The sequence below is a fragment of the Strix uralensis genome, chromosome 1 (assembly GCF_047716275.1).
Source record: "Strix uralensis isolate ZFMK-TIS-50842 chromosome 1, bStrUra1, whole genome shotgun sequence".
NCBI lineage: Eukaryota > Metazoa > Chordata > Aves > Strigiformes > Strigidae > Strix > Strix uralensis.
Genome location: NC_133972.1, coordinates 118,271,175 through 118,283,777, shown reverse-complemented (window position 1 = coordinate 118,283,777; position 12,603 = coordinate 118,271,175). Strand labels below are relative to the sequence as shown.

At 43.1% G+C, this 12,603-nt stretch overlaps 1 protein-coding gene across 8 annotated transcripts in view; it reads right to left on the bottom strand.

Annotated features, from left to right (window-relative positions):
• Positions 1 to 12,342, bottom strand: part of PPP4R1 (protein phosphatase 4 regulatory subunit 1) — a 67,563-nt gene extending 55,221 nt beyond the window's left edge. For 3 of the 8 annotated variants that reach the window (XM_074878238.1, XM_074878252.1, XM_074878276.1), the window contains exons 1-2: positions 12,194 to 12,342; positions 11,843 to 11,887 (exon numbers count right to left, since the gene is read on the bottom strand). In XM_074878238.1, the coding sequence (XP_074734339.1) occupies positions 11,843 to 11,887; positions 12,194 to 12,200 (52 nt within the window). In that variant the 5' untranslated portion in view covers positions 12,201 to 12,342. Of the gene's footprint in view, positions 1 to 11,213; positions 11,356 to 11,617; positions 11,731 to 11,842; positions 11,888 to 12,193 lie in introns of those variants that run through there. The other 5 variants (XM_074878229.1, XM_074878269.1, XM_074878260.1 and 2 more) reach the window with 4 other exon arrangements.
• Positions 12,343 to 12,603: the final 261 nt, after the last annotated feature.

Here is a 12,603-nt window from a genome sequence, read left to right as displayed (position 1 = left end):
CAGGACCTTTTGTAAATTTTACAAATGCAAAACACACCCCTGAACACAAGTGTACTGATTTTGGCTGGGACAGTTATAATTCTTCATAGCAGCTTGTATGGAGCTATTTTGTGCACCTCCAACCTACTCACTGGCAGGGCAGTGTAAGAAGTAGAAAAGGCCTCGACACAGTGTAAGCACTGTTCAGCAGTAACTAAAACATCTCTCTTAGCAACACAGTTTCAGCAAAAATCCAAAACATAGCTCCAGACCCCTGATCATCTTTGCAGACCTCCTCTGGACCACTCCAACAGGTCCAAGCCCTTCTTATGTTGGGGATCCCAAAGCTGGACACAGCACTCCAGGTGGGGGTCTCATGAGAGCAGAGTAGAGAGGGAGAATCACCTCCCTCAACTTGCTGGCCACGCTGCTCTTGATGCAGCCCAGAATACGGTTGGCTTTCTGGGCTGCAAGCGCACATTGCTGGGTCATGTTGAGTTTCTTGTCAACCAACACCCTCAAGTCCTTCTCTGCAGAGCTGCTCTCAATCCATTCATCACGTATTTGTGCTTGGGATTGCCCTGACCCATATGCAGGACCTTGCACTGGGCCTTGTTGAACTCCATGAGGTTTGCATATGCCCACCTCTCAAGCCTGTCAAGGTCCCTCTGGATGCCATCCCTTCCCTCTAGTGTGTTGACCGCACCACACAGCTTGGTGTTGTTGGTAAACTTGCTGAGTGCACTCAATCCCACTGTCCATGTCACCAACAAAGATGTTAAACAGCAACAGTCCCAATATTGACCCCTGAGGAACATCACATGTCACTGCTCTCCACTTGGACATCGAGTCATTGACCACAACTCTTCGAGTGCGACCATCCAGCCAATTCCTTATCCACCAAATGGTCCATCCCTCAATCCATGTCTCTCCAATTCAGAGGCAAGGATGTCATGCAGGACAGTGTCAAATGCTTTGTACAACTCCAGGTAGATGACATCAGTTGCTCTTCCCTTCTCCACCAACACTATAACCCTGTTGTAGAAGGCCACCAAATTTGTTCAGGCACAATTTGCCCTTGGTGAAGCCATGTTGGCTGTCACCAATCACCTCCGTATTTTCCATGTGCCTTAACACAGTTTCCAGGAGGATCCACTTCATGATCTCACCAGGCACAGAGGTGAGACTGACTGGCCTGTAGTTCCCTAGGTCTTCTGGTTTTCCCTTTTTAAAAATGGGGGTTATGTTTCCCCTTTTCCAGTCAGTGGGAACTTCACTCAACTGCCACAACTTCTCAAATATGATGGGTAGTGGCTCATCTACTTCATCCGTCAGTTCCCTCAGGACCCGCAATGCATCTCATCAGGTCCTACGGTCTTATGCACCTTCAGGTTGCTTAGATGGTCCTGAACCTGATCTTCTCCTACAGTGGGTGGTTCTTCATTCTCCCAGTCCCTGCCTTTGCCTTCTGCGACTCGGGCAGTCTGGCTGGAGCACTTGCCAGTGAAGACTGCAGCAAAAAAGTCAGAGTACCTCAGCCTTCTCCATATCCTGGGTAACCAGGTCTCCCATTTCCTTCCAGAGAAGGCTCACATTGTCCCTAGTCTTGTTTTATCACCAATGTACCTACAGAAGCTTTTCTTGTTGCCCTTGATGTCCCTGGCCAGATTTAATTCTATCATGGCTTTGGCCTTCCTAATCTGATCCTGATCACATTATGCCTTTTACAGACAGGTGCACAAGGTTGTGTTTTGAAAAAATTGCTATTCTTCTTTTATTTAATAATGCATGAACAACTCTTCACCATAGACTGGTGAGTAGCAAGGTCTCATGTATTCTTTTTATTCTTCTGTATTTGATATGGGCTCCATGGCAGAAACGTAGTCTCCCTCATTTTGGTATGGAAACTCAGTAACAAGATGACAGGTATTCTAAAAATGAGCAATTTTCATTTCTGAAAGCTGAGCAACAAACAATTTTAAAGGTTAAAGATTTCCAATTAATATTACAGTTTTCTCATTTTATCTTCTGCATTCCCAAAGTGTTCTCAAGATCTGTTAAGAAGTCTCTATGGCAGTTGCTACAGATATCTCTAGTAAAATGGACTAATTTTTATTCAACTGTAGTACAGGCTATTTACTACGCCCTACATCAACTGTTACCGTAAGGATGTTCAGGCTAATGCAGCACTTATATCCAGAAAGGACTTTGTTCTGTTCTGCTGTTCCAGCAAGTAATTCTGTTTAATTGTAAAACAGAAACAGTAGTCCTACAAGCCCAAATACTTGATATCGTAATCACAAAATAATAGCAGCAAGTTTTGTTCTAAGTTACTGTTCTCTGTGCTATGAAAGAATAAATTCACCTTATATTCAGATTTCTGCAGAATACAAGTATTATTCTCAGCCCTTCAATACTGTAAATACATTCAATTCTATCTCGTTTTCTATAAGAAGTATCATTTCGCATCTTTATGTTCTGCAAAGAGAAATCCACTTCTGCACAAGCATGGAAGCTAAACATTTATATTTGTCCACAGTTAGGAACTCATTACTCTTACCCTTTTATACTGTACTATATTCCAGTTCTGGTTCCACAGTGACATGACAGACCAAAGCGTCAGTCACGCTATTTCAGCTTCATTGGCTACCACAGATTTACTGTGCTGCTTCAGTAACATTAACCAAGAGCTATTGTGATGACAGTTACACCAATATTACAAAATGTGTTTGTCATGTTGAATTCCACCACCCTGCCTGCCCGATCCAGGTATCACTCACTGGTGATCCTAGATACCATCATCAGAAAGTGGGGGGTTGATTTTTCCAAGAAGTACTTAAAATCTACTATGTCCATTTTCCTGCTGTAGTCTGAGACTGAAAACGTAAATGAGATGCCAGAAGTTTACCCTGATAGTACAAATGTTTTCAGAGAAAAATGCAAGTTTGAACAGTGTGTGATTTTACTCATCAAAGTTAAAAACAAGTGAACAAAACTATGACAGGGATCTGCAAGTAATCATCTTAGATTCCATTCCTTCCACTATATTAGCAGAAATAAGAACCACACTTCCCTTTCTGTCTCTCACCTAAATTTCCCCCTCAAACATGGGAGCACCATCTACCTTGAGCCTCTTATGAATGTGAAGTTACCACACCTGTATACACAGACTTTGTTGTCTGCAATCCAAATTTGGTGGGAATGGGTTTGGGGGTGGGGGAGAAGGAGCAGAGAGGTAGGAGCGAGGAAGATAAGGGGGAAAATACAAAACAGCTCTGATGAAAAGCTGCTGTGCTAACAGCAAGGCTTACCACATTAGCCCTTATGTAGCACTTTCATCGCAAAGCTTGCCAATAGCTTGAAGCACGGGCAGAGCAAACCCTTTAAAATAAAGCTGGGGAGAGAGGAACATTTAGCAGATGAAAGAAAGATGCAGGAATCAAAATCAGCAGCTTCTTACACACAGAACTTACACAGTATGGCACAGCAAATTTAAAAGACCCACTAAACTAAACATAACAGACTAAGACAATATTTTCATTTAACAAAGGCCTTCAAAAAAAGATACAGTTATCAAGCATGACAAAGTAGTTGCATTTCTTATCAAGCATCGGAGGAAACAAGGGGTGATACAACATTCTTTAAGCAATACAGCTGCAGACAAGTTTGTCTCTTCCAGGCATACACAAACAGCACTGAAAATCCTGATTTGCTCTGAAACAAAGGAATAGTTCTATCTCATATTGCTCACTAGTCACTTATTTGCACAACAGTGGAAGGTACCTTCTACCAGTTAACAGTTTGATCTGCAACAAAAGCTGGTCCAGAGGAAACTGAAACAAAGAGGACATCCAAGCTACCAGGTAAGACAATCAATAGTTTGTATTTTGTCCACTGATTTCCTGTTGGGTGCATGTCACACCCATCACCATGGCACTCAAGTCCCCATCTTTTACCCCTTCCAAACAACTGCATACAACTTAGAATTGTGGAATGAGGCTGAAGCGAAGCAGGAATCAGCTAGTGCAAGCAGGAAGGTCCTCTAAGGTACTTTTTTCTTCTCTACAAGTTCCTTATAGTCAAAGAAAGGTATCTACCCTCTCTGCAGAGCACTGCTGCTTGTGGGGTTTTTGATTGACTCCATGAATGACTGAGAATTTTGTAGCACTACAAAGAGAATCCCACTTCCATCTTCAAGACGTTCTCCTTGGTCCTACCATGACAGGACACATGCAGCCACTGTGCTTGGGGTCATGCTCAAGTTCTGCTCCCTAACTGGGTATCTGGTACATGCAAAAACATCAAGTTCAAACTACACATGCTTAAACCTTGGACTAACTGGAAGGAAGAGCATACAAAGCAAGCAGTTGAAGCTCAAATGCTCCAAAGGCTTGTGCTAGTTCTGCCAACACTGATGTGACACCATGAGTTATGTCATAACTACTAACCCAACTGCTCCACTTGAATCAAGCATTGCTCCACTATGCAGTTACTTCGACTGGTTCAATCACAGTAACTGAAACACACTTGCTAGGGGTAAATGTTAGAGAGAAGACAAGTTCTATGACTAGTACATGCATAATCTATAACACATGGCTTTGCAACATAAATCCCTTCAAACTTCCTAATTGTACTTCTCCTCTCTCCACTTAAACCCCAAACAACACTCAAGACGTTGTCTGACAGCATTCAAAACTCTTGGTGGGATAACCCTTTGAGCTTCCTGAGCATTCAGAGGCAGAAATTAAGTCTTCACGCTTTTCCTGTCCATGTTCAGTATAAGGTATAAAACTGGTCTATGGGAGAAGATTGAGCACAATGCAGTGGATTCGCTCTTAGAAAAAGTAAGAGCAGTCATGGGTGTTAATGTCAATGTTACTTAAAATAGAGTTTCCTCTAAGAAAACATAAATACAAGCAAGTATCCCTACAGACTAATCAAGCTATTCCTCCTGCAGGCTGGAGAGGAAGGAAAAGGTGGTGTCTCTTCCATTCAAATATTTAGGAACTGTTCAGGCACTATGGCAACAAGACCAGAAAAAAAAAAATACCTAAGTAGATTTGTTTATCAGAGAAAAACACTCCAACAGTCTGCATTATCGCTTATATGGAAGGTCACTTATACATTAAGGTATTTAGCTTTTATGGAAATTGTATTGCAGAATAATGCATATTTGTTGTACCATTTGACTTTCATTTTTCTTTACCTTAAAAACAGTAAAAAAACCAAACCAGTAGTCTCAACTCTCAGTGCAGTTGTTTTGCTGTTGTGAATGAACATCCTTCACAAACGTATTTTGATATTTCGTTCAACCTATACATTGGACAAGATTTTAACACCCTATTGCCAGAGAGAACCGCAGCATTGCACCCAAACCAAGAAAAAGCCACATTCATTTTTCTTATGCTATACCTTCTAAAGCAGAAGGAGAAGCCCTGATGCTCTGTGTTCCTTTAGGGGCAGCTGTCACTGTCCCACTCTTCTGAAGACAGAATTGTTACTCCAGCTCTCAAAGCAGAAGCTATCCTTTCATCCAGTTCTGCTACTGTTACAAGTCATCTCTTGCAGCTACTACTCTTACAATGAACGCTTCCTGCCCACACAGAGGATAAGTCTTAGCAGCAAAAGACACACACAGGAAAGAAAGGCATTTTATCTTCAACATGCTGTGGTCTGCCACCTCCACAATAGGTCAGCAGTCAGAGACAACTGCACGAACACCAAGGTTTCACTCTTATCTTAAGCTTAAGATTTTTAAAATTTCCAGCTCCTTCCTGACCCGTTCACTCCTTCCCCTTTTTGTTTTTTTCCTCCAAGTGGGACAGAAAGGGAGAAGGAGGAAAATACCTGAAGCCCTAGGAGATAAATCAGGAGACAAAAAAAAAATTTAAAAAAAGGAAAAAAAAAGAGCTGGCAACCTTAATTGAGGCTCCCTGCCAGAGACAGGAACATAAAAGGTGGCTGGTGAAAAGCACATTTCCACATCAGAAGTGGCCTTGGGAAGCTGCAATCCTAGAAAATTACCTCTTCTTCAATCCTCTGCTATGTGTAATGGAGAAAACACGTGCAGCTGCATGAGGAAGCCTGTATCAAATCAAGCACAATTCTTTCCTCACACCACCTCTGTCTCTTTAGGATCCTAAGAGGTTGCTCAAGAAAAAAAGACTAACCATTACCCACCTGAGACTGCTAAAACCAGAATTCCATGGGGACTCAGCCATCCACCTGGAGTCTCCCAGTTTCTATGAGGGTCAATCACCACATTAAAAGACAAAGAAATGAACTGAAGAGTCAGGAGAGTTAAAACCTGATCTCCAGGGGAAACAACAGACTTAACAAGTACACTTCATTAGCATTAAAAACCGGTTATTAGATTCCCAATGGAACAGAATCTCAGTCACACCAGAGAACTGATTCCAAGCACTACAGAAAGTCTGCTGTTAAATATCTGTTGTTATTTTTTGCAACACAGACATTAAAGATTGCAGACTACTGAAACATCAACCCAGTAACTCAAACTGAGTACTCTTTCACCAGAGCCAAGACTCTGACAGGATCAAAAGATCAATACTACAACAGGGCATCTGAACATTATGTTGGAAATTTAGTCTAAGAAGTGACCTGACTTGCAGTCTATACTTAACAACCAACAGCATAACGAATTTTGCTAATTCTTGCTCTGTGGCAAAGGAATTGCAATGCAAAAACTTCTGATACCATTATGTACAGCTGTGGGAATGGGAACGTGAATTTTAACATATTGAATGCATGTTATGCCAGTATAATTCAATGCAAGAGAATAAGAACTACAACATGGCATCAAGCTGTGACTGTGATTTGACTCTACAAGGAAATACAGACTGCTTTTATTAAAAAGGAAAAAATAAAAACACCTTCTGACTTTAAGTATAAAAAAACCCCACCCTCTTAAAAAATTAAATTGAAATTAACTTCTATTTGGGAAGACATCTCTGTGCTACCCAAAGTCTAAGAGAATAATTTCATTAAAAGCATTCAACCAACACAGGCTTGCTGTTAATGCCAGGTGATTTGCTGATCACCGGGAAAAAAAAGAACATATCATCAATGATAAACCAGCTTTTGACATCTGCAAATATGCAGAGTATTTTCTTGAGCTCAGCTAAATAACTGGTTCACTCAGAGAAGCTGCTGAGAGGACAGGCAAGACGGATCTGTCCTCCCTTTCCAATCAATGAAAAAGAACTCGATACTAAAAACGGAGGTATATTAGATCATAGCTACTGGTTTGGGGTTTTCTTAATTTTTAGAACTGCTTAATCCACTAGTAAAATCCAACCAGTAACACTAGACTTGCTAGCTGTAAAAAACACCTTATTGTTAAATTTTAAATCTATAATACGGTTAAACTCTTACACTAAAGAAAACAAGTTTACACATAGGGGTGTGGATATACATCTATAAAAACTCAGTTAACTGTCTAAACTATGCTTAGATATTAAAATACCATTTTTCTGCATTTTTAGGTAATACATCTGAACACTAAGTGTACAGAAAAAGGTAACTATCACTCATCATTTTTCAACATGTTAAAGCTGAATCTTAAAGCTACATAATCACCAAAACATGCATATAGTACTTGCAACTATCAAAAGTCCAAAAGCTGTATGTAAATGCAACTGCCAGTTATCAATAATAAACATTTTTTCAAAAAACACAAATGCAAAACAGTATTAAAACCAGTTATTAGATCAACATTTCTTTTCTCTCCTGATGTAAATCACAATTAAAATCCCAAGTTAAATAGAGCTATACTTTTTCACAACCTGAATTCTAATTACAGATGGCTCTATTTTTCAGAACACACATCCTGCACACATCAATGGACAGACTGAAAGAAGTCAGCATTATGGTAGGTTTGATTGCATCTATCTGTATGATCATTTCAATCTTCAGAAACATCCAGGGGGAGAGCTGCAGGGGGGAACACAAACTATCTAGGAAGTCATAAAGAACATTTTATTTATCATCAGCAATATGTAGTTCTACAACTTCACGTGTTTGCTTTTTAATAATTTTGTTGCTTATTTTCTGTTCTATACTTAGCTTACACTAAGCTATGCTAAGCTTACATTATTCTATTTTGATTTTGTATGCACAAAACAAAGATTTGAACAAAAGCCAAATTTTCCCTGACTTCTTTTCATATACTGTGGAAGATTTCAGACTAAATATCAAGGAAGCCGATAGTCCAGGTAGTGTGATGGGTAACTGTCCAGCTACCTTAGTTTTGCCACCTTATAGCAGCCAGATGGGATGGGTAGTCTTCTGCAGGCTTCCACTTTGAATTTTCACCCTATTGCCTTTAGGGTGGAGTTTGGGGTTTTTTGCCTTAATGAATATCACGCAAGGATTCCTTTTAGGTTCACCTTCACACAAATGAAATGAAATGGTATGTCACTTACTTGAGGGGTTCACTGATTTTTTTTTTTTGTTTTTTAACTTCAAACTACCAAACAAGGAAAAGGCACTGGCTGAATATGGGAGAACCAGAACTTCTTTAATTATTATCATAGCCTCTGACATCAGGAGCTACTCTACAGAATCAAAATTATTAGCTAAACGTACTGAAATACCACATGCCAAGCCATGTAACTACTTAAAGCAATAATCTGTGTAATTTACCATCAGGTGTAAAGTATGCATTAACCTAAAAAAAAAAAAGAATCAGAGCTTTCCAGTGGTTACCAAGCAACCAAGAGCAGAAAATAATATGAAGCTTTCAAAATAGAAATGCAAACCAAAGCTGAAATTAATTATTTAAAAGTCAATCCAGCTGGTTTATCAAGCACTCTCTAAAAGCCTTTCTTATAAAAACTCCTGTGTAATCTCTGACCTCTTAAACAAATAAACAAAAGGCAATTTTTAAATAAATGCCTTCCATAGCATATATTCTGAAGGTCTCCACTACTCCAAAAGCAGATTTACAACTCTCTGTCGAAATCCAGCAATGTTTCACTTAACCTAAATATTTATCAAGTTCTCTTTGGGAAAAGGTAAACTTTCTTTTACAAGCAACTATTAAAACAGTAGTCCAAAGATATCATAATTTACTCTTTTATATTTCAGGTTATTTAGCATCCAATGAGTTGGCACAATAAATGAGGGGAGGCACAAATTGTACAGTTGTACAAGTTGCTGATTAAACTCCAACTTTCCAGTAAAATACTTAATTCCAGAGACCTTAAATACAAAGATCATAAACCAGCTGTTCTTAACTCTGTGTTATCTAAAAGGATACACAGATGCTTGGTTCATTACTTTGAACAAACAACACTGCCCAGTTGCTGCTAAATTCCAAGACTTTCTCCTACTGCTTTAGAACATGACCAATAAAAGGTATCTATTAGTCACCTTAATGATTCTTTCATTTTCTTTTGTACTTTTATCATATTAGAAAATGGTGAATCACACTGTAGATTTTCGTTATAAAAACAAACAATTTTGTGATTCAGAATCAAACCTAGACTCACTGATGATACAAAGGAACGCCTAATCTACTAAAATGTTCTAAACCATATGCCTAACCAGAGACCCAGCTTCAGATGTTCAATCCAGAGCTTTACCCATGCATCTACTCTTATCACTCCTGGATTCTCCAGCGTACCTCATAGATGTTCTGCTATTGTTTGATACCAGATCAATTAAAAGCCCAAAGATTTATTGAAAACTACATAGTTTACTTTCCAAAACAGACAATCAATTGATCCCATCTCAGTCTTTTTCTTATCATTCATATTAATTTACATTCACCTAATTTCTCCTCCTAAATTACACCACCAGGACTACAGGTATGCCCGCACATCTTTTTCTTTGTTTGTCCTTAACTATAGCTTAGCACATTTAATAGCGAGACCAGTTGGCAGCATCACACATGCATAAAAGCTGCCAGCACTTCCAGTTTTCTCACAATTGCATTACTACTTCAGGAATACACCCCTAAACCAGTGTCCAACTCTACTGCTCAAAAGAGCTGTAAATATTTCAAATATTTACAACAGAGAGGTATTGTAGGGTGGGGTTCAGGCTTAACACAGCCAGGCAAAAATTGCAGCTTTTTGTCTTTTTTTTTTTTGACATTGCCTGTTTCATATGTGCAACCATGAAATGTAATCCCAAACAATGCATCAATGGGAACGCTTTCATAAACTGCATGAGACCTGTTGTGCACAGGTACGAATCATAGTTATTTCAAAGAAATACCACTGCACATGAAACGGCGCTTTTGACTAGATAGGTACAGTCTCCCCGGTCTGTGTTATTTTTCCTTAGCTCAAACCCACCTCACAAGAACAAAACCACATAAAATTTAGAACCATAGGAGACGTTGTGTGACTGAACTATGCCTAGACAGTATGCATTGATTCATATAGATTCCTGTTTTTTCTCTTAAAATAACACGCATAAGTACTGAGCTATTCACTTTTATCTACTTTCATCAAAACCTCAGTAATTTTTAATGAGGTTTCAAATTTTTAGATTCCTATGGCTGCTGCCTTCAGGATGCTCTCATCAGGATTGAGTCATATCTCCACGCATGCATTATGTTTTTAAAGACAAGACCATAACATTCAAAGCATCACCAGAAACCCACAGGTTCAGAATCACTTCTCCAATGACTACACTCATATCTTCAACTCCTGTCACGAAAAATCATAATCTAAGTGGAAATGTAAGACCACACTTATGATTTTTTTAAAAAAGTGTGTCATTTCTGAGAAAGTCCTCTTGTAATCACACAAAGTTTTCAAACGGCTATTCTATCAATCTGAATTTCAAGCAAGCAGAATTGAAAAAAAAAAAAAAGAAGCCTCAGAGAAAGGCTCCTCTTTGTGCAAGGCAACGCACGATAAAAGCCTTTTAAACATCAGATCGCAAAAACTGAAAAAGATGTAAAACGTTTGCAGTTAAATTCTGAAAAGTTAAAATAACACTCCCCTAAAAATGTAAGGCATAAAATGAAAGCTTTTTCTCCTGCAATCTAGTCCTGGTGAGTGGATCGCTGTGCAGACTGCACGTCAGACAAAATACCTTCAGACAGCAACAAGGGTCCGCACGCCCACGGCAGGCTGCGAGGCAGACGCCTGCGTTACCAGCAGCCTCCGCCTCCATTTTCACTTTCCGCCCAAAATTTATCCTCCTCTGCCTCCAAGAAGCTCCCTCGGTATTGACATTACCAACAGACACCTTCTCACCTGAGTAACATTTTACAGTCTGCCCAGCCAGGCTTCATACCCCTGAGTTAGTAATTTTGCACCAGAGCCACATTCTGCAATTTGCACCCTGACATTTAACTCTTTTCCACACATCTCTCCATCAGGGTCAGGAAGAGGGGGCCTGAGGGGGGGGGGGGGGAGGGAGGGGAAGGACACAGAAAAAAAAAAAATGAAAAAAAAAATAGATATAGATATAAAAGGAACAAGCAACCCACACGCTGCAGCCTCCGACCCGGCAGGTTTCTCCCCTCGCGGTGGCGGCCCCCCCCGTGCCCAGGCCGTGAGGGGACGACGCCCCTCGCCGACCCGCGGCGGCCGTTAACGGAACCCCCGCAGCACCCCCCCCCCCGCCCTCCGCGCGCGCTTCCCGCCGGCCAACGCACCCCGCTGCGCGCCGCCGCCGCTCCCACGCGGGAAAGCCCGGCGGAGCCCAGCCTGCCCCACGCGCGCCCGGGTGCGTGTCATGTACACAGGGAAGCGCGGAGCATGGCCTCCTCCTCCTCCCTTCCCACCCCCCCGCCGCCTCCCACAATGCACCGTGGGCGCTCCCCGCTGAAGCCACTTCCTCGCCCGGCAGCCGCCCCACGCCGCCCCCCGGCCCCACTCACATCCGTCGATCTCCTCCTGCAGGTCCTCCTGGAGCAACGACAGATCTGCGGGAGACACGCACCATGTGCCCACGCGCCCGGCCCCCCGCAGCACCCCGCCACGCGTGACCCAGCCCGCCCGCGGGGCCGGTCCCACACCACCACCCCCCACCCCCCGCTGCTGCTTGCTAACGGGCTCCGCAGCCTGCGCCCGGTGCCCCCCCCGCCCCGCAGCCCCCCGCGCTCCGAGCCGGACAGCGGCGGGAAGCGCTTCCTTAGCCGGGGCGGGGGAGAGGAAGGGGGGGAAGAGGAGGGCTGGCGCCTCACCGGGGAGGCGGCGTGTGCGGGAAGGGGGAGGGGGGCGCTACCTACCCGCCATCTTGCTGCAGCCCCCCGCGGGGCGCCGGGCTACATTTAAGCCGCGGCCGAGCGCTGAAGGGAGGGCGGCGGAAGGGGCCAGGCCCCGCGCGGTCCAGGCCCCGGGCCCGGCGGCGTCTCCCCGCGTCCCCGGGAGAGTCGCGCAGGGAGGGAGGGAGGGAGGAGGGAGCGGGCGGGCGGAGGAAGGCGGGAGGAGGGGTCTGGGCCGGACACGCTGCCCCCGCCTCCACCCGGCGGGGCCGCGCTCGCTCCCACAGGCGGCCGCGCCTCCCCGCCCCTCGCTCTGACTCACGCCCGGAGCCGCCCGGGCTGAGGCCCGGCCGCGCTGCGCTCCCGGTGCTGCCCGGGAAGGCCCCGTTTTAGGCGTTGCGGGGTCGCCGCCGCTCGGAAGGGCCCGCGCCATG